The 22,665-nt window shown below is 38.5% G+C and overlaps 1 protein-coding gene across 1 annotated transcript in view; it reads right to left on the reverse strand.

The window, feature by feature from the left end:
- Positions 1-2,894: 2,894 nt before the first annotated feature.
- LRMDA (leucine rich melanocyte differentiation associated) overlaps positions 2,895-22,665 on the reverse strand; it is a 643,577-nt gene continuing 623,806 nt past the window's right edge. Inside the window, exon 7 of the mRNA XM_031602984.2 lies at positions 2,895-5,321. Within this exon, the coding sequence (XP_031458844.2) occupies positions 5,242-5,321 (80 nt within the window). The 3' untranslated portion in view covers positions 2,895-5,241. The remainder of the gene's footprint in view (positions 5,322-22,665) is intronic.

The following is a 22,665-nucleotide window of genomic DNA, read 5'->3' on the forward strand; positions in this document are numbered from 1 at the left end:
GACTTTTCTAATAATATTAGAAGTAAAATGAGTATTAACTGTTGGTGAGACAATAGTCTCTAACTGCCTAATACTGCCAAAGTGGAATAAGGAAATCAAAGGCCATATCAGTTACTCACAATTACAGGCTAACTCAATAGAGGTCCCAGACAAGATGGCATAAGCCAGCTTGGCCCTTCAAGAGATTTAGACTTGCTTGTGTATAACAGTGCCCATCTGTGTCACAGAACGGTCACAGTCCTACAGTGTATGGTTGTTTTCTCACAGTCATATCTTGTTTGTTTTGTTTTATTCCTATTATAAGGAGTAGAAAGGATTCCCAAAGAAAGGTTTTAACTGAGTACCAGAAGAAGACTATGCAGTGAGAGGTAATGTTTACCAGGTATATATATAAAAACACTATAAAAAGCAAACTATGCATTTCAATATTTATATCACAAACAGAGAAGCAGAAATTTCATCTGAAAAACAAAATGGGAGCACTTAGCTACTTCATGTCATCACTTGCTTGCAGAACACTGATATGACAACTGAGGCAGACATAAAGACAGGGCAGGACAAAAAGAGAGGACAATAGCTAGAAGAGCATGCAAGAGCCCTGACTTGATATCACCTGAGTCACTGTGGTTTCCCCAGATGATCCTGCAAATAGCTATATTCCAGGAAAGTTTAAATTTCTCTCTATCTTTCACATATGCCAACTCTTTAACAAAGCAGACAGACAGATGGATGAACAGAAAAAATAATAATCTTTCCCAAAATGGGGAAGCAGTGAAGGCTGAAGGCTATCACACCACATAAAGTAGAAATAAGTGCTGAGGCTCAGTCTGAGTCTATACAAAATGCATTGATTCAAAACCTCACCACAAATGCTACATCTAGCAAAGCTCTGCTGGAGGTAAACTTTTCCCAAGATGCATATATAGTTGACAGGAAAAAAAAATAACATACTCATCAGCAGCAAGTGAACCCTGTAATTTGTAGAAATAAATGTCGTGAGCACAGGTAGATTTGCTTCTTTCTTCAGACTTAAACAGGAGCAGCATAAGACCAATATCCAGTGATTTAGACAATTCTGTGTCATTTTCCCTCTGTCTGTCCCACTAGCCTTCACCATACACCTCTTATTGGAATAAAAACAAATACTGGGATGTTGGCATGAGGCTTACCTGAAATAAGACAGTAGGGATGAACCTACACTATTTGTTTAGCAGGGCTGGTCAAGCACATGTTAACATTTTTGTTTCGAGATAAGAGCACTAAGGTATTTTGGGACCCAGGAGCCACAAAGGCAGCAACTGTATCCACAGCAATACCAAGAGGTGTTAACTAAGGGGCTTCGGGGTTGGTTTGTGCAGCACATTTTCTTTCTCTGAAGACTCAGAAACGTGGTGGTAGCTGCCACCTCACCCTCAGGGCAGAGGAGGAGAAAAGGATCATAATCCTGACTTTCATCTTGTCAAGACATAACAGCTTTAAAGCCTACACAGTACAGGTGGTCATCTTTTTTGGACGGCCATACATGCTGGATGACTCCTCTGCATTATATTTGCTACAATTTACAGCCACTTAGCCATCCTTTTCTTGGGGAGAAGGTTCCTCTGAGGAGAGAGGAAAGAGAGCTGTGCCCCAGCACTGCTGAGGCTACCATTTGCCGTGTCCTCACGTACATGTTTTCATCAGCACAGAACTTCAATCTCAAGAAGAAACAACAGATGGGAACTGACCAACAGAAAGAATTATTGCCAGAGACAGTTTTAAGAAAGATTTGGGAATGGATAGCAAGAACAGAAGGTGTTCTTTTCTAAGAAACACCTCAATTACAAAAGAGCATGCAAAAGTTGTTTTTTAATAGGAGGACACTCCAGGGTAATATTACTGGCAGGACACCTGCATGTGTTGCTGCCTCTCACACAGGTGTCCCCTCCTAAAATCCAAGTACTCTTCCGGATTTCAGCATTTCAGGTAATGCTGAAACATGACATGAAGGAAAGTCTTCCTTTCCATATCATATAAGTTACACTGAAGACTCAAAGAAACCACACTGTTACAGTAACTTTGCAGGGCTCAACAAAGTCAGTGCATTCTGCTGAAATTCAATGAGTTTTCTAAACAAGTAATTGTGTTAAAGAAAGGAGAACTAGTTCAACATCATAAGCACAGTTTGCACAATAATGTTTGTTATTATGCTACCAAATAAACCTGTAACTTGCCTTAATTATCTTAATAGCAGTTGTACTCAGAGAAGTTCAGAAAATTCGAAAACTTCTATCTCCACTGCAAAGGTCGAATATACTACTAAAGCTAAAAGTCTTTCCATGCCAACAAACATTTTATTTTTACCTTTTTTTCCTTTCTTTGTGAGTGCTCTTGCATGTGTCTGTGTACCATTTATTGACTGTGCAGTTTTTAAGAGCTGGCAGACTTTTGCTCAAGCTTCCTTCATAGTCCATCCATACAGAACACATGCAACTTCTGACAAAGTGGAAAACGTGGGAAAAAAAAAAAAAAGGTTGAAGAGCTTTACAACTGCTAAATACATGTATGGAAAGGCAGGTTTGTTTCAGGGTTTTCCTTGTTGTTTTTCTTATGGACTTCTACTTCGGCATTCAAGAGGCAGATGTTTGAAGATATCTTCAATTCTTCTTAGTGCCCAATTATCTTCATTAGCTAAACCCATTTTGGCTAAACCAGTGGGTTAAAGACACCACACAGAAGAAGCAAAAACATCTGAAAATAAAATGTTACACATATTAAAAAAGATTGATGTTTATATAAACAGCAATAAGCATGTATACTAGATTTTAAACAATATTCTAACATTTATTTGTTATTCATATATTATCTTTTTGATTTTCCATAATCAGTGATATTTAATTTGAATTCCCTTTAAGTAAGTTGTAATTAGGGCTTTATCATATTTAACTATAGGTATATAATCCCTCAAGTCAAAACAGAAACTAAAATGGATGGTACTGCGATCAGATCTCTCATTCCAAAAATATTTTTCTGCCTCCAAAGCTTTGCATGGAAGAAAACACTTCTGAAAATGATACAAATAGTTTTGACATTAGGCAAAGTAAACAAGCAAAATAAAGATGGAAAAATCATGCGGTCAGTTTGCAAGTGCTGTTTATTGTTTGAGGCAGGGTTAAAGCCTTTTATAAAGACAAGAACATATATGCAACCAGACTGAAAGTGACATTAGGTTATTCTAAACACCCGTATTCAAAACCTGCTGCCTATAATATGCCATGGCCAAAACATGTGTAGACTTCAAAAAGAACAATACAATATGAACAAACAAGAATTGCTGTTATTTCAGTAGCCAAGAGAGAAGACAAGTGCCCTAAATACTTCTGAGGACTCTTTCTGGGGAAAAAAAAAAAAAAAAAAAAAAAGCCCTGTAGTTTTCCTTTCTCTAGTATCTCCTAGGATAACTGGCAGGACACTGTAACTATGCAGGAAATTAGCAGAGTCATTACAAGTGACCAAAGCCTACTTTCCAGACACCAGTTTATATAGCAAGCAGCTCAGTGTTCAATTTAAACTCAGAATACAAGACACGCTCCGCAGGTGGTATGAACTAGATCACTCTATATTGTTCATCACAAATTTTAAGTATCTGCTTCATTTACTACAGACTTCTTGAGTGAATGAAGTCTTCCAGTTACTGTGCAAGGCCTCAAACCCTCAGTAGCAGCAAGCTTTCCTTTGTCACTCCATCAGTCTCACTATTTTACACAGATCAAATTTTGTGATTGGCTTCAACATCCAGTTTCCTTCTACCCACAAGAACAGCTGACAATAGCCAAAAACAGTGGACAACTTCTAAAAGTTAACATTTATCCTTTAGGAAAGTAAACTAAGAGCACCATCTAATTACAGTCAAGCCAAATGCAGCCAGAGAGTGATGACACTCAGCCAGGAACAATATGCATGTGTTATGAACAGCCCAGAGGACAGTATTTTTGCGTATTCCTATGCCAATCACACTGTAACTAGTAGCACTTAACATGATATATTTGTTAATTATCAGGATCATTTTTCACAGAAAGATGCTCATGATTCTAAGTATCTCAATCCATTTTTTAGAGAAGCAAGAAATAGGCTATGCATTGTTGGTTTTTCACTGAAAACCTTACAGTAGCCTTTCTTATGTAGACTTCAAATGGGATTAAACAGAACTTTTCTCCAGAACATATTAGTAAAGCTGTTAATTATGTTAATTCCGCCAGTTACTTTTATTGACATTTTTCCCTGCTGAGTAATCATATCCATCTGGTGGCAATTTTATTTTACATCCCACTTTTTAAGCCCTTTTTTCCTTCCAAATTTAAGTGTTTAATTCTACATGTACTCTCTACACAAATAAAGTATATATTGCATAATAAGCCAGGAATAATATACATTGTCAATATTATAATCGAGTACTTTTCCGACTACAGAGAGAACCTATGCTACTACTGCAGTATTAAAAATGACCCCTCTTCTGAAGATCAAGGTAAATAAATTTGAGATGTTATTTAATAATTAGAAAATTTTGTTTGTCTGTAAAGCTGTTCAAACCTTTTTCCTTTCCTTATAAGCAAAAATATAAATTGATTGTAATTTGCACTGATGAAATATTTTCTGGATATATCTTTTCCTGTTGAAAGAAAGAATAATCCATACAGGCTCATCTGTGGAAAAACCAAGAACACCCTATGAAGAGGATTTGTGTGAGCATATAGGAGATGATAGAAACAAAAGCACTTAATTCACAAGGAAAAAAAAAAAAAAAAAAACTTAGAGCAGATAAGGGGCTTTTTCATCTGAAATTACAGCCCTACTCTTTTATAAACACTTTGATATCACCAGCACTCTCACTCAACAGGCGAGGAGGAGATAAACATGCTGCTTTTGTGTGGCGCCAGCCAATGGAGCATGCTCAGTGAAGGCCCAGGTGTGACCCCAGCTCTCCTGCGTGCAGCAGCTGGACTGGGCAATCCATCACTGGGCTCCTCCTGTCAGGCCGGGTGCTCTGCCACAGCTGTCTGTCACGCTGGTGGATGGGACCTGCTTAAAGGCAATCATGTCAATCTCTATGTGACTACTCAGACTGAGATGGAAGGATGATCTTGACAGGCCTGGCAAAGTCAGCAGAAGGCACTAGAGGACTTTAGTTACAGGCTTAAAATTTAGATTCAATTCGTGCTTCTCATGTGGAGGGACTGAAGTGGCATGAAAGAGTGCAGTGTTTTATAGCTGGTCGTCTCGGATGAATCTGTTGCCTTCAGAATGTTTTCCATAGTAAATGTAGCGGCATTTTCCCAAGATGCCTACAAGAAAAAGGAAATGAATTATAATTAGGAAATTACAATTAGGAAAGTGATGCAGAAGCACAAAAACAATTGAAAAATTTGAAAGAGGGAAGAGAACAGTTCTCTTGTCTTGTAAAAAAAAGTTTGTTCATTGGAAATATCCATTATTACCATTTCAATCAGCAGTTTGTAACCCACAGGGAAAATGTGTGCTCAGATACCTGTGTGAGCTATCTTGTTCAACAAATATCCACAAATGTCTTCAAAAACTGAATCACATTGGTACATCATATGTTGTATTTTAAATCACAGTAAACCTCTGCAGCTTTTGAATAACAGAGAGCACGGATTGGACTCACATTTTGTACTGTCTGCAGTCTCCATACTATCTGTTAAAATGGTTTTCCCAGTGAATAATAAACAACTCCAATAGTTAACTATGCTAAATATCTGTGCACATGGAGAATGCTTTCAAAAATCAGCCAGAACACTACTTTTGGGAGAATAGGCACATTATTCTCTGTGCATGCAGGAGGTAAGATGCCTGAGGAAGCTTTAACTGCTGTGGGTGAGACATACATAACTGCAGATCTCACGACTTTATTCAAAAGCATCCCCTCTGGTGGTACTAAGTGGTATGCAAAAGCGTAAGTTCACAGTCACATCCCACCTGTGAACATCCTCAAAGATGCTAAATTTTACTAGCAGAGTTATTCTTTGTTCCCCCAGGCACAGACAGTCAAATTAAAGTCACCTCTCACACACAGAAGTAAGGTGAAAGAGTCTCCTCTATCTTGGGAATGTCTAGCACAGCAAGTACTGATGTACCTAGCTCATCCCCATAAGGGCACATATAACCTCGCCAAAAGGAGACAGTCACTGCCGTATGTAAAGGGTAAAGATGGGGGAGGAGCTGACCCTCAACTCCCTGTAGTTCTGGCTTTCCACAACTCACACAGCAGGTATTGTAGCCACCTGCAGTATCAATAAAGTATGCAAGTTTTTATATTCTGCATCTATTTTTCCAGTGTAATGTGCACCAGATAAGAACTTAAAGTCTTGAAAGGCATGGGCTGTGGGCATGTAACCCATGCTCTTCTTCCCTTCTAAGACAGGACAGTAACACATTCTTATAGGGAAAAAAAATGGATTGTCCTGTCACTCACTGTGAAAAAAACATCTCAGGAAAGCAGAAGTGGAGACAATATAGTGCAAAGCTTGATCCCACTCCCCTTCTCCACAGAGCTTTCACCATTTCAATTTCCATCATTTCAATAGTAAAGCAGTTTCCACATTTAAAGTGTGATGTTTTCATTCCTAAACAAGCATCTAGCAAAAAGCAAATATTTTCCCCTAAACAGATGGTATTCCAAGTCAAACTGCAGCAGGCATTAGGTTGGTAACAAGGCCGTTTGGAGCTCTAAATGTAAAGGATATGATCAGTTTATTAATGGTATTCTTCAGACTGCTTTTTCCCTGGCATTGATAGAAGTGTTGTTTGAGGTCTGCCGCATTTCTTGAGGACTGGAAGAGAGACTGTTTATAGAGATGCTGGTGAGAGAGAGCTGTTTGATGAATGCTGGAGACTGTAGCTAGGTGTCAGCGCTTAGAAAATGAGGCAAGGACATGAGGTATTAATATTGTCAATGATCTCTTGACAGGAAAACAGATACTGCATTCACCGTCAGATTTAAATAGACATCAAGTGCATTAATGACAAAAGGGCAGACTTCAAACAAAGAGGGCTGTATGGTGCTGCACTGAGCGAGTCTCCGAGTTGGCAATAACCTGATCTGAAAAGACACTGTCAGGACTACAGACAGGCCCCGAATTGTGTGCGGTGACAGAAAACAGAGATGCTGACAGAGATACCAGTGCCATATTATGCCAAGTATATTCCTGCGCTGTCTTCAGCCCTAACTAAATCTGACATCATTTCCTATCGCTTATAGTATTCTCCTCTGCTCCAGCAGAATATTTCTCCCCAGACATCATTACAAACTCCAGTGTAGTTTTAAAGTTACTGGCAGGCCTGTTCTGTCACGGAGGTTGGGTCTAGAGGCCTAAGGATAACCTCAGTCAATCTAAATTTGGAGCTTGCTGGAGAAGTGCTCTCATTTTCACTGATATCTCAGCTACTTGAGGTGATCTGAACGCTAAAGTGTGAGGAGCTGTCACCTTGAATAAAATCCTCAAAGTAAAGACGCTCGGTTCCTGGGATGTTCAGCAAAGATGTCGGACAGTCTGGCAGCAGGAAATGAAATCCAGCTGCTGCTGCTCGCCTGGGGATAAAGGTGCTTGGGCTAGTGACAGTTAAAGTCAGCTGAAATTTTTGAACTCCTGCAGCCTACAATTGTTTAAATTAAGGAAGTGTTGTCTCCACAGAGATTCCCTACCAAGGCGTACAGCTGTGATTCGATTGCCAGGCATATTATACACACTGCTCAGAGAGTCTTGATAAAAGCACAGTTGAAAATGTTGCCATGAGACTCTATTTATCATGAAGGTTATTTGTAAAACAATAATCTGGCTCATAAATTAAATGCAGTGACTGGTTGGGTTTTGTTTTGTTTTCTCTCTCCTTCTCCAACCTCCCTTAGACATCTGCAGAAAACCAAAAACTACAAAAAGCTGCAGTAAGGAGTCTGATGCTAAGATATGTCATACATGAATTTCAGTATTCTGCAGTTTGCCCTCCTGCCCATCTGCAATTCTACTCTCTTCTTGCAGTTCAGTGGCATGAGCACACTTGTGATTTTGCACACAGACAGGGGGAGGAACAAGGGGGAGACAATACATCTCTGACTTTTGTGTTGTTTTTTAATTAAAATATCCAGCATTGGCCATAATAAGCTAAGTCTACCTCCTATGCATCAAAACAACATACAGCATCCTGAATGAGGTTTCTGCTCACAGTTCTTGAGAAATGACAACACGAGGTCTCTTGAGGGATCATCTTCCCCCAAATGAGGCTTCTAATTTTTCTTAAGTAGCTGCTTCTACCATCACTACAAGCTGTTAAAACTACAATTATGAAAAAAATGCATTGGAAAAAATCATTTTTTAATTCACTCTTTATCTTTTAAATGTTTTTCCTCTTCAGAATGGATGTTCTAATTATGCTGGTAAGTAATGACCTTGCAGTTGCTTGCATGTGTTTTGGTATCAGTCTTTCTTCACAAACACATTGTAATGTCAGCAACACCAGCTTTTCCCTAGCTGAGGGAAAACCCAATTATCCAAATAAATAAATAAATACATACATGCATACTAAAGCACATGAAAAATTGTTCAAGTCATGTTTGCTCCTTTTAAATTGGGCATGTGTTTCAGAGAGCTACTGTGCAATTGGGTCTCCGGACACTTTCCCAGAGTAAGAAAAGTTTGTAGATCTTCACATATTATGTAGAAAATAGTAAAAAGAATTTGCAGTGAGATGTGCTAGACTTATAGATCACAGCCTCAGCTATAGGTCCAAATTCAGCTCAAACCAACAGAAACCTAGGGGAAAGGTTATGTGGTAGTATCTCATGGTCTCTCTTAGGTCACACTTTTTTTCTAATAAATTTGAAACACCTTTCTGCCATCATTGTGAGGGGCATCTGCTAGCAGCACAGCCTTCTCTGACAGCATTCATCTTTTTTTAAAAAGCAATGGCTAAAACTAAATAGTTGAGTCAAAACCTCAGCTTCTCCCACTCAAAACTATTGTCACATCTACTCAAGATGCCCCTCAGGCACCCATTTTAACATCAAATGTTTTTAACAAACCCTTCTGCAACTGCAAACAACAAAGTATTCACAATTAAAATTGTTTGTAAAACACACTGGTTTACAGCGTACAGCAGGTACCACATTCCAGCATACAGTCCCTGCCTACCTATCACGTGGGTTAACCTGTGGTTAGCCCACTGTGGTCAGACAGAGTGCGAAGATTGTTCATACACAGACTCGATATTCTAATGGGATTTCACTTTGCCTAAGTTTAATTTGAGTACAGTACCTAAATCCTCCACTGCCAATTTGTATTTGATCCATATTCATCTCTCTTTCCACAACCTGCTGTTGTATAGTTTTGCTATGGGCTATTAAACAGCTGCCATGTTCCACCAAGAAGCTGGGTGCATTTCACTGTGGTTATACTACCAATCTGCAAATTGTTTTGAGACCGTCAGGATGAAATATCAATACCATTATCTTTTTTTTTTTTTTCCTCCACAGGCACTTGGGCATTTTCTACAATTAATGAACAGAAGTTGCAAAATTCCCTTAAATATTAATATGAACTTCCTTCACAGGAAATAATTCCCTACCTACAACATTCAGAGGAGAATAAATACTTATCTACAAATAATTTCACATCTACAATGCTACTGATTTAGGCAAATCAGTTGCAGTAATTTCCAAGTCTAAAATCCTTTTATCTAAAGTATAAGCAAAGCTGTTTTGAAACAAAAAACAATCCTTTTGCTCAGGAGTTCAAGAATTTTTCTTTTTATGTTTGTCTTCATGGAATATTAAAAACTTTACATCTACTTGATAATTTCTTTTATTTTAAATTAAGGGAAGCACTATGGTTTGTCAAGAAACTAGAAAACTAATTGTCTCAGACTTTCAGTAACATATATTTGGTAACATATAGGCTATTTCATTCTGTTAAATCAGCATTACGCATATACTCTCGCAGTCATTCTAGTGTTGTGCTTTTTAAAAAAGATAAATGAAAAATCATTCTAATTATACCTGAGCTATTTATTCTATAATCATCATTAAGAACATGAAAGCAACTAAATGCTGTAAAAAGAATCAAAATATTTTCAAACACATTTTCAAAATAATTGCTTTTTTATCCTCAAGAAATATGTTCTGACACAAATTAATTGAAATGGACCATCTAATTATTTTAAAACAAGAAAACAAAACTTTTTTAAAAAATGCCTGAAATTCAGGCAAATCAGCCCAATATTTGTGCAGCACAGATTCATGCAAAGCTTCACAGAACACAAGGTCAGACCTGAGGAGAATGTGAGAGGAAGGGAAAATGCTAAGTACCCCACAGTGATAGAAAAAAATAGAGAATGAACAGAAAGTTGACTTGGGCCCAAGCAGCAAGCTTTTAGTTTTACTGAGCCCTGTGGCTGTAACACAAGGGAGATACTTTACAAATGCAAAAAATGAATTTGATTTCTTTTTCTCAAAAACATTGAATGCTTTTCCAAGTCACTCAATCTTCAAAGGTCATTCACCTGCTTTAACTTTTAGACATTCTAGGCATTCATTTATTTGCTGTCAGGCCTTCCAGTTGTTTTTGTAAGTATGTAGAAACAAGAATGATAGTATGAGGAATTAGGAACAATAAATCATTTACCTTTTGTGAACTGTTAAAGCCAAAAGCAGAAAAGAATGCATTTGAGGGTTTTGTGACCCATTATAAACTAAATTTAGTTACAATTTTATAATGATAAGCTTAATGAAGGACAGGAATGGTGGGAGTTATAGATAGACTTTTTGTTCTTCACGCTTGCTTTTGGTGAAACGGAACAATTGTTTCTACTGAATATGCTCCAGCCTGTGAAGTTTCTGACACAGGAATCAGAGAAGATCAGCTGGAAGATAAGTGTAAGGGACCATCTAAGTCACTAAGTTCTCCCGGAGCAGCAAAGTATGTAACTCCAAGAGATCTACTTGAGCTTTCACCGTGTCCTTCCAACATAAAACCCAGTGCCATGCAGCAAACAAATCGCTGTCAGTATGGAAGAGCTCAAGCTAAAAAATGCAACGTGATGCAGAAGAACTGAAGAGCTGCAGCTGTTAATGTCAACATGGAGGAATCCGTGCCTACTACCATTCAATCTGCTTGTTGTGGCTGCAGCTCCCAGAAAGCCCGACTACAGGTGGGATTCAAGGCAAAAGGTCAAGACTCCTTAAACCAGTGCAGTGGGAACAATAGAAAGAGGCTCATACAGCCAACAGATAAACAAGAAAACTTTAGTTGTGCTACAGCTGCAAGAGACTGAGACATGTCCGGTCCTCACACAGGCTAACCCCCTTTCAGCCAGTTCTAGCAATAGGTGCACACATGAAGCGTCATTCCAGTGGTGACAGAACACAAATTCCCACTCTCGTGTCAGTATGCTCAGGCCCTCTGACAGCCAATTTCCCAGGGTCCTCACACTCTGAAACCCCTCCTTTCCATTCTCATCCTTTTCTATGGCAATTCCTGCTGGTCTATTTTCTCCATTATAAGAATTCGAAGGAGAGATGAGTACGGCAGGCATCTGTTACAGTCTTGTCTCGCTCCATGTCTGTATCACTATCCTGTATCCATTTCTTTTGTCTTGCTTATTTTGACCTATATGTTTCTGAGCACCTAATGGGAAGACTGTACCTCTCTATAAGTTCCCCTGACGGAAAAAGCAATTTGCCCTGATCATCACCCTCCCTTTGTGGGTAGCACTGCTAAAAGAAAGGTAGCCTTTGCATTCAGGGAGATGAATTACCTCTTTGCTCTGCTCCCTGCACAGGGATTCCAAAAAATGATGATATTTTCCTCTGGACACCCAGAGCATGAAGTGGTCCCTCAGACTGAATGAAATTACTGAACAGCACAAAATTAAATCCACATCCAGTCTGTGGCAATGGTGTTGGAATTACACACCTATTCTAGAGCCGAGAAGAATCAGAGCAGGGAAACTAAGACTGAATTATTGCAAGTATCCTGCACAGACAAGTGCTGCGACATGTCAAGTCTCACTGGCGTGTTGGTAGGAAGGTGGGAGAAGGGGGAGTATGTGGAGAAGTGAGAGTAGAGGAGGGGAAGGAAAGCAGTCAACAGGGAGAGGATGTTGGAAAAATTTGCAGTGAAGGTGATAGGAATACAAAGATGTGAAGTTTGCATCCCAGGCCAAGGGAGCTGCATAAATGTTCAGTGTAAACTAGCAGTCAAGCTGATGTGTGATAAAGTGCAGCCTGCTGTAAATACACTTCAGGGCTCTCAAAGCAGCTGGGATGAAACTTGTAATTTGGAAGATGGGAGGGAGTAAAAGAAAAAAGAGAAAAGAAAAAAAAAAAATGCACTGCAAGCTTTTTCTCACATAATCTGTTACTGGAAAATTGAGAAGCTTGTCCAAGTCCGTGGGAATAAGCTGATGAGCTGATACTTAATAATAAACCATATTGTGTCATGGTGCGGAGTCATCTAGATCCATTCAGGCCACAAACTATATTACTTTATACAGCCCTGGCTGACATACATTTAAAGCCCTCTACACATTAAGGAGCCATTAGGCTGACAGATTAAAAGTTATCTTGGAGCTAATGTTTCCATTATGCGTATCCTGGCAGTGGAACAATCAACACACTGTTCCTCAGATGTCATACTTTGTTTAAAAAAGGGTAGGGGGGAGAAAAGGGGGAAAGGAGGGTATCTCTCCCTCCTTGAATGACATTGACATGATCAGCTTTGATCTGGCCATGTGCTGTCTACAGAATCTTTACTGTTGGCTAAAATAGGAGCATTTAGGGCATATTACTTTAAATCATTAACCAGTCCCATACTCCTCTGGGTATCACTGTTACACTTTAAGGTCCCACACTTGGGATTTCTTTGGAATCTTTCCATGCTTATTGTAACCATCATCAGAGAAATATGCTGGGGGTGGGGTGGAGGGGTCTCACTCTGAAGAAAATGAAGCAAGAAGTACCAAATGTAAAAACTGAATGTTTTTCTTGTGTGTGGTTTTTTTTTTTTTTTTTCTCTCTCTCTCTGTCCTTACCATGCTCACTCTTTGAGATAGTGACAGGGATTGACTTTAATGCAGGCTTTACAACAAAATATTTCTTACTGAATGTCCTGAAATTTTTAAGCAGATGTTTCTAAATCCTCAGGCACATAAATTGTATATGCAATTTTAAGGAAACGCAAATACACAGGAAATATCCTACAAGCACACCCAATATAACAGGTAAAATCATACTTAAATTCATATATAGGGAATTCCGCTCTTGAGGGGGATGGAGGAAAAGACAGGTGGGTTAACAGTTCTTTTCGTCTTTTGAACATTTCCTCATAGATCCCATTTGCTTATATGTTAGTCTAAATAAAAGCAGTAGAAGGCTGACCAAAAAACTGTAAGGACCCAATACCAACCGGACTGCGACTGCTAAATATCCCCCTCGTCTTTCAAGCTGTGTCGGAGCAGCTCCATCGCTCCCTGCTGACGGCAAGTACCCGCCGAGGACCAGCAGCGGCCCCAGCCAGCAGCTGGCAGCAGCAGCACTAGAGGGCAGCATGCATTTGTCTAACGAACGGACCGCGCCAGCTAGCGAAATACTCCACTGTGGCAATTAAAGCAATACTGTTTGTTGGTTTTGCAGCCAATTTCTTGTTCTGTCACGATCAAAGCTTGTGTTCATGCTTTCAGACTCTCGCCCAGGAGTCTGACTGCTGGTGGACTAAACTCGGCGAGCATCAGATTGTGTACACAGATGGCTGCAAAGAGGATGTCACCATGTAGTGGTCTGAACAAAAGACTCAAACTGTATGGGAGGGAGGTGATGGCCGAGCACACCTCAAGTTCCCAGAGCATGGGGTGACACTTGTTGGCCTCGCGAAACATAAATGTCAGGGCTCTTTGGAACCATCTTTCTATTGCTTTCAATAATGCACCAGTGTGACCATTGAAATGATGCTAAGAGACACTTTTATTATATTTGGAATGGTGGGCAAGGAGGTTGTAAAATCCTATCTCTACTGTATATTAAAGTTCAGCTGTTCAGCATACATTCACCACACTAACAGAATATTTTCAGTTAATTTGGCTAACATATGCAAAAATGGCATTTCTGTAGGCTGCTCTATACTTTGGGTTACATTCTACTAATAATATGCACATTAATCAGCAATGGAATTAAACCATAAAGAATGACAGAGTCATTAAGAAAACAAAAAGTGAGTATAATTATATTGTACTTCACAAACTTTAACCATGCATAGATTGTGTTAGGAATAAAATGTGAGGGGAAAAATAGGAAGGAAAAAAAAAAAAAAAAAAAAAAAGGAAGCAAGTTCTTTCAGTAACTATGATAGAATTAAACAAATGTACCATGATTTATGGGACAGAAAGCAAACATTTGGAATAATTGTTTGGAAAGCCTGCAAGCATTCCAATAAAATTACAAATTCATATATGAAAAAAAAAATTGAGTAGTAGAGCTCTTCTGGAGAGTTTAGACACGAATTTGGCTCATCTCATGAGTAAAACTTGCTTTTGGACCTCAAATGTGTTCCTGCTGGAGAAGTTCACATTAGGGGAAAAAAAAAAAAAAAAAAAAAAAAAGCCATACAAAATTCAGTCTGGCTCAACTGGTTCAAAATTTCTCAAGAGAGTCGTGTGAAATAAAGACAAGTTGCTTTTCATTTTAAAAGCTGGGAAAGAAAGTCTCTCAAATAAAATTAAAGAGGTTAATGAAATAGTGCTGCTGTCACATTATGATACAGTTAAGGGAAACTTCTTTGCATGCCATCACTTGGTCCTTCCATAACTCCTTCCCCGGAAACAAAGGAAACATTTAACAAATCGCTAATGATAGGATTGCTATGATTCTTTCTAAAGGAGAACTAAGCATTCTTAAGGAGCTGATACTACAAGGACCTGATTCCCTTGATTTGCAGCGCAAGCTGAAGGCATTTAGCATTCTGTGAGATACATTCAGACCCCACACGGCCAGTGAAATCTTTTCTCTCTTCTGTTGCTGTTGCTCTGTACCATCAAATGAAATCAAAAATGCATCTGGATGCAAGCAGCCAAAATGTTCAGCAAATACCTAGTTCTACGGACCAAGCCTCATCTTGTCTCTTAATATAATTTAGTTCTCTGCAATATCATATGTACACCACCATCTGCTACGCCAAATACTTGCTGGTCATAGTCTAATTCACGAACACTGGCCGCCCCTAGTACTGAATGCCAAAATATTGTCATTGTTTCTTACCTCCAATTCTTCCCCCCCCCCCCTTCCTTAGCTTCCTTTTCAAAACATGCTAATGAGAAAGGGGCTGAAGTTTAAATCACAAAGGACAGCAGAATGCAGTTTACAAGAGTACTTTTAGCCTCTATGGAAGCTTTTGCTAAAGATAAAAGATAGGAGGCTAAGGAATAGCTCAAGTGAGGCACATTAAAACCTCTCCATTAGGGTCAGAGTCATTAAAGTTTAGTCAAAGCACCAAAGACTTTCTAACAAGTATTATGCTTAGTAAACGTTTTCCACTGGAGCACGGATATTGGTGAGAGCTTTTGGAGTGTGTCAGTTAATCAGTATTCACCCACTTTGACAGCTTGAAATATTACTCACTTATTTGGCTGGTTCAAATTTGTCAGACTTGACTATGTTGTAAGTTAACATGTCCCCGTGTTAAAAAGGAGCCAACTGGCAAATGTGCACATTGGACCTAATAAAACACATCTGGCCAAACAATCAAGCAACACTGATCACTGTATCACTCACAAGCACAAATTAACAGCAACTGTCTCTGAGACTACCAAGGTAAACAGGAAGCAATAACCTGCTGCCACTTCTGTACCAAATGCCCTTTAAATGGTTAACTGAAAAGATAAAGACTCTACAGCATTCTGTTTCCAAGACATTCAATTGCTTGGTTAAAGCTACATAAACGTTTTAGATTGCCTGGGTCTTTTACTGATACAAGAGGAAAAAATGCTCTGAACAGAAGCCGTCCCCCAATCCAGAGAAGGGTTTTCTGCCAAGGAAGCCCCATCTGTCACAGGAAGGCCACTTAGTCAATAGCTTTCACGGGTAATGCTCTTCACCTTTGCTCTCACAATGGCTTCCACTGAAACACAGAACCAGAAAGTGCTCTGCAGGTATCAGTCCTTCAATAGCCATCCCATGGATGAGCTAGAGAGCTGGTCGCATACAGCCCGTGTGGTTAAACACATCCAAGAACAGGGTACGACATTGCTGCTGTCAAACCTGGGGCAGCCCTGAGCTGGTTTTGTCCTGGAAGAGGTAATGCTAAAAGCTGTGCTATTAGTCACAGTAACTTCCATCACAACCTTTGTACTCTCTGACAGCAGCAATGCACAACACAACTGCTCAGCTGAAGACCTCAAAGATCTCAGAACAATAACAAAAAATGATTCAAGAAAGATCTTTTTCAAGGATAAGGGAAGTTTAACCACTTACGTGTGTGCAGCAAACCCCCCTGGTCCTTTCCTCCTGGGAAGCAGCTACATGCTACTGAAATACTTCAGTCTTTGCGTTAAAAAAATGCTTGACTTCCCTGTTGGCATCTCTGCTGAAGACAGACGCTCACCCTACTCAGAAAACATCAAATGTGGCTTCCTGCTAGCCACGGCTGGAGTGCAGCTGAATACTGAAGGCAAGAGGAGGAGAGGTCGTCAAGGAAGCAGTAGTTAACAGGGCAAAGTGAGTGTTATAATCCCCAAATTGCAGTTGGACTGAACGTTTTCAGACAATTTGCCTGTCTAAACCAAGACAGTATCATTTTTCTTTCTTCTAGGAGAGGGTTAAGAATAATCTGAAGCTGGAAAATGGTTGCTGTTGATACTAGTGAGGCCTTCTCTTTAACTAGATCCTTCAGGAAAAAACAAATTAATCAACAGCCAGCTGAAGTGGGTTTAATGATTGCATTCTGCATACAATCAGCTTTTCCCTTTTCAAGGGCCATCAATATGTCAAGGGAAGACATATCTGAAGGATATAGCTCTTAACATCAAGGTTATCTATTCTCCACAAGGCTCCCACTCCTTACTGGGCTGATACTTTACACTGCCTGTGTCTAACATTTTCATCAACTCTGCAATCAATCAAGGTAATAATGTTGTGCAAAAAATCAATTAACAACGCAATTAAACTTTCCTTATTATCTCAAAGGGCTGAAATAATACCTAAAGGGAAGATAGACTCACTGAATGCAGACATCCATAACCCAATGTGAAAGTGAATTATGAGGTTAGACAGATGCAGGCATGTACTGGCGCTGTTATTTTCAAAGGGATATATCTCATCCAGGCAGTGTATCAGTCACCACCAATCCCATACCCTAAAATTCCGAATTACTTTTAAGAAATATACGATGTGCAATATCCATTTCATATTCTCTTTTAGAGATAAACCCCCCAAAATCTGAACAGGAGTATTATTCAAAGACAAAATGATCTTTCAAAGAGAACATAAAATATAAAAGCTATAATAACATTTACATCTGTATACCACCCATGTCTGTAAATGCGGGTCATCAATTATACATAATCTGTAGTGAATAAGAAACAGAAGAAGCAGCACATTTAAAGCCCAAAGGCTCATATTTGCAAATACCTTGCATCAAGTATGCTGAAGGAAGAGCCCCAAAATAAACAAATGCAGTAACAACAGTGAGGACTGAAGTATCACTCACTGAAAATAAGACAGAGTACCCATATTATTTTGTAATTACATTTAACCCTCATGGAAACATCATTCCCAAGAGCTGAGAGTTTTAAAGTGCATTGAAGGAAGACAATTAACCCCTTGCTGCTGGGAGGATTTGTCTTTTTGCATAAAGATGTTTAAGGATCAGAGCACTCAGCACACCAACACAATGGAGTTAATACAGTTAGGAGCCGAGGTACAATAGTCATGTGTCAGAGCTGCATAGATAAGGATTTGCAGGAGAAGGAAGAAAAGTAGAGAAAGAATATACCTAAAATCAACTACCATAGAGTTATCTTGCCAGTCCCCAGGGTCAAACAAAAAATGCTTCTATACAAAGAAAATGCGACCACACGAGGTGGTTTTTTTTATTGTTGCTGATATTTTTTTTGACACCTATCATTTTCTATCACACAACCTGAGCATCCCCTCACAGCCCCCCTTATTCATTTCTCAACACACACATACTCTGCCTCAAGCCTCCGTTGTTTTGATTCAACACAGAAAAAAGATAATGAAACTAGAAAAAAACATTTAAGGAAAAGGAAATCTATGGCAATGACAAGCTAGGATCACATCCTGCAGTAAGCTCCGGAAAATTCAGAAAAGGAAGAGGTTTCCCTTACACACTGCACTTTGAATTCCTCCATTAAAGGAATCTCTGTGACTGTGTTAGCAGAGGTGTTCTACAAAGCAGTTCTCCCAGCAGGATTTGCTTAAGCGCATAACAGCTGCAGTTTACAAATGGTCTATTCTTACACTTAGCTCACATAGTGCAAGAGGCTTATTTGGACCAAGATTTTTTTTTTTTTTTTTTTTTTTTTTAAATTTAAATTCTCTCTGGTTTTGTCTTTGTTTTGCACTTCCTGCTCTCCTCCTTGCTGCCTCCCATGCTGTGGAGTCAGTCATGGGTGAGACACAAATACATGAATTTGAAACTAAATCTTGCACAGTTTTTGAAACCTTACACACTTTTTCTGCATAGGTTTGGGGCATTAGTATTATTCCACGATTAGAGAATTCAACCATTACTATTTTAACCTTAAGGAACATAATTAATATGTTTTCATTTTCAATGACTTCATTGTGTGTCTATCAACTGGAACCACTCCTGCTGTGTATTTGATTCCACTGATGATGGGGTGTGTTGGATTTTAAATGATGTGCTAGCACTTCTGTTCCCTATATACTCTAGTTTATGCGTTATTCATGACTTGCATTTGGAGACATGGATGATACACAGATGTAAATGTTATTAAAGCTTTTGTGTTTTAGATTCATTGTGAAAGACTTCTTTGTTTTCACATAATTCTCTTAACCATCACAAATAACCAGCAATACATGACATTGTCTTGAGACTTTTTTCTTTCCTGTTAAGCTCCTTTTTTAAGAGATTTTTTTCCCCTCCCTAATGCTCTCCATCAAAATAAAATACAGGATGAACTGACAGACAGCAGAGTTACACCTGCAGGAGAACTTACAAGTAAACCATTTTTTTTTTTTTTTTGTCATAGACTCATTACACAGAACCAAAACCAAAATATATTTCATTTTTGAATAGCTGTCAGTGCTGTAGATCCCAGTTCGAGAGGGTTGTGACTGGCATCACCCTCAAACACCACATTCATATTTCTCAGGAATTCAGCATGAACATGATATAGAAAAAGGCAAACTGCCAATCTATGTCTCCCTAACTTCTTTTTCATTTAGATTCAAGTCATTTTAGATCAACAGTTTTATATAATTTCAAAAATATGTATAACTATATAACAGACAGATCGTGCATCTTTTTTGCATCAGTGTTATGAAAAAGTTAAACACCAGTATTTACATAAACGTGCAAAACACATCAGCTTTGCAAAGCATTATCCAGCCAGTCTTAGGCTTTTCTTTTTTTTTTTTTGGTGAACAGATAAAGCACCATTACATTTTTTCATCATCATTTATTTAAGGCAAAGGGTGAGCAGGCAGATTTGTGTTCCTGAACTGGTAAATCTTCAAGACACTTGTGGGAGGCCACTGTATTTAGGTATGTAGATGCAGCCACGTAACTTTGAACTGAAAGAAACATGCTCTAAAAATGCCACTTTTAATAACCAATAATTCTATCATTGGGCCATTTTTTCACACATCCTCATATAGTTTCTTTCAATTAAGTTGAACCTCATCTCTAATGTGAAATTTTAGAGTTCTCAATATTTTTGCATTACAAAAAAAAAAATAATCTTTTTTTCAGATTTTTTTTATTCCACTATTTTATTCATTAAGCCTATAATACATTGCAGCAGCTTCTCTGTAGAAGTTAAATACAGAGAAATCACAATAAAAACAATTTATTTGTCTGAAATTTAAATTTCTTATAAAAATCTAGGAGCAGTTTACTTAGATCATACAATGGATTGACCAAGAAAATAGAGTGTCTTCTGCTGTAGGAGTAGGGTGCTTGTACTAATCAACATACCATTTTACAAAAGATTCATATTTGTTGTGAATAGTTACTGAAAAGGGAGTGTTCTGTCTGACAGTGAGAATCAAACTAATGTTACCCACTCTTTACCTGTAAATTTCTGCTAGCACCACTTCTGTCCAATGCTATCTTGTTAATATTTTGCTATAGATACCTGCTGTTTTATTTCACACATCACTGAAGATTACCTGCAACACTGCTTTTGAGCTTTATGAAACTGAAGACAATTTTTGAAACTGAACCAAACTTTAGTATAATACATTAGGACATTGCAATCCTGCTTCTTGGTCTTTGATGCTTCATTATAACAATTACCAGGTTCCAACTTTCCTTTTCAGCAGTCTTATCAAAGTCAGCTCAGATCTATGCAATAGACCATTTCCAATGGGCAGTAAACAGTATACATTGGTTCATCTGCCTTGCATTGCATTCCAGGTAAATCCTAGCCATACTGTGGTGTGGCAGTGTAATGGAAGGAGCAACACACTGCCTACAACAGGATGTATGATTATGAGAAAGATTAAACATCATCAGATTTGGCCACACTGGTTCCTTGAGATTGGGAAGCTACTCAGATTGGGGCAAGTGACATGGGTCAGAGAAAGGAGATTTCTATTCAGTGCCACACTGAGTTCTTTTGCCTTTGCAGACTGTCTGGCCAACGTTTTCTTTTCATTCTTTTGCTTTACATGTTGTAAACATATTTATTTATGAGTTTGCTTAAAAATGCAAATAGTTCATCTTCCATGGAGTAGACAAGATTAACATTTCCAGATGCTTCTTTAACAATTATTTTATCATCAGGAAGCAGTGTATAATGCCTTATAAATATGACACCATCACTCTATAACATTATTTAACAGGATCTGGCTTTATTCAGTGTCAGTAGCCATCTTATCTGAAGTAGAACCTGATGCCAACATAACAAGCTGATGCTGAGACTAACACTACTGTTAAAATAAAATTACCTACCTGACAAACAGAAGTGAGGTACATCTGTAGAAATATGAAATTTCTGCCACTCCCCTAATACATCTGTCTGCCTTATGCAGTCATTGGTGAAGTCAATACAGTATGTTTGAAGATGTATCATGGAGTGGGATGCCAGGCATCAAACCTCTAGCAGATGGCTCACTGTACTATTAAGAGCAATGATTTAAAAGAATATTTGAAAGAGATGGTAAGCTTAAGAGATGATCAGCTTAACTAGTCACAAGAGAAACAAACCCACAGACTTGAGACTATTCTCCTTTTCTGAAATGCTTCTACAGCACACACTGCCAGAAGTTTCAGGAGATCATTCTAGACACTCAAGGGTCCACTCAGGTAAGATTAGCTAAGAGGACAATAAAAAAAGATTACATAAAGATGCTAAAAAAAGATCTTCTCTTTTTCTTCCACTTACTAGGATTTTGTTTAATTTGGAAGAAGGTTGTCTTCTTATAGGACCAAATGATGACAATGATTTTTTTTTTTTTTTTTTTTGCCTTTAAATATCTGCAGAAAAATTCCTGTGGGCTTTTGCATAGCCAAGCAACTGTGTAAGCTTGGTGAATCTGGCAGTCTTGGATAGCATCCTTCCCCATTTATAGCAATGATGGGTAAGTCCTGGACACACATGGCTCTAAGATTTATTGACTTCAAGTGCAATTAATATCCAAGCCTCTGGGAAGCTTGTATAAAGCTATTAGTCTGTTCAAAGGAGGGGGAAAAAAAAATCATCAAATGGTTGTTCTGAAAGTTATTTTTTCTGTTTTTCTTTGTCTCAAAAAGAAAGAAGTGTGTGTGGGGGGGGGGGGGGACGAGGGGGGGACGACTTTGTAATTATAAATCTTCTGAAATTGTAACTCAGGAAAAGACTTTTCAAATAAAACGTTTCCCAGAAAAGAATATTTGGCAGTGGTTGGCTCTTGTTTTCCCTAATAACCATTAAAAGTCTGCCCTAGTAAACCATTTTACTGCAACGTTTGAAATGGTAGAGTTTACATTTTATTTAATGAATAGTTGCAGAGCATTAAAGCAACATCTCGTCGGCAAAACAGCTCCTTATCCTCGCTTTGTCTCAATTGGTTTTTTTACATTTCATTTTCAATGACATGTCAGCCGTCTCTCACCAACCTCAAAGGAAAGTTGAATGCGGGGCTTACAAAGTTAAGCTGACATTTGCTCTCTTCCAATAAAAAATATTTAGTCCATTAAACATAAATACCTGTCATTATGATACATGGACTGGGTACAAGCCTCCCGTTTCCCTCTGATGTTTATTACATCCAAACAACTGCAGTGCCTGCATGTTTTCAACTTTAGTGTATTGATTAAACTTTTAAATGGCTGCCATATAACCCAGGGACATCAGGAAGATTAATTTGCGTCAATGTTCATCTGTAATTCATTAGCCATTTATTCTTTACAACCACATGGGCTATCAAGAAAATGCAGGCCA

This window comes from Phasianus colchicus, chromosome 8, assembly GCF_987193195.1.
Source record: "Phasianus colchicus chromosome 8, bPhaCol1.hap1.1, whole genome shotgun sequence".
Lineage (NCBI taxonomy): Eukaryota > Metazoa > Chordata > Aves > Galliformes > Phasianidae > Phasianus > Phasianus colchicus.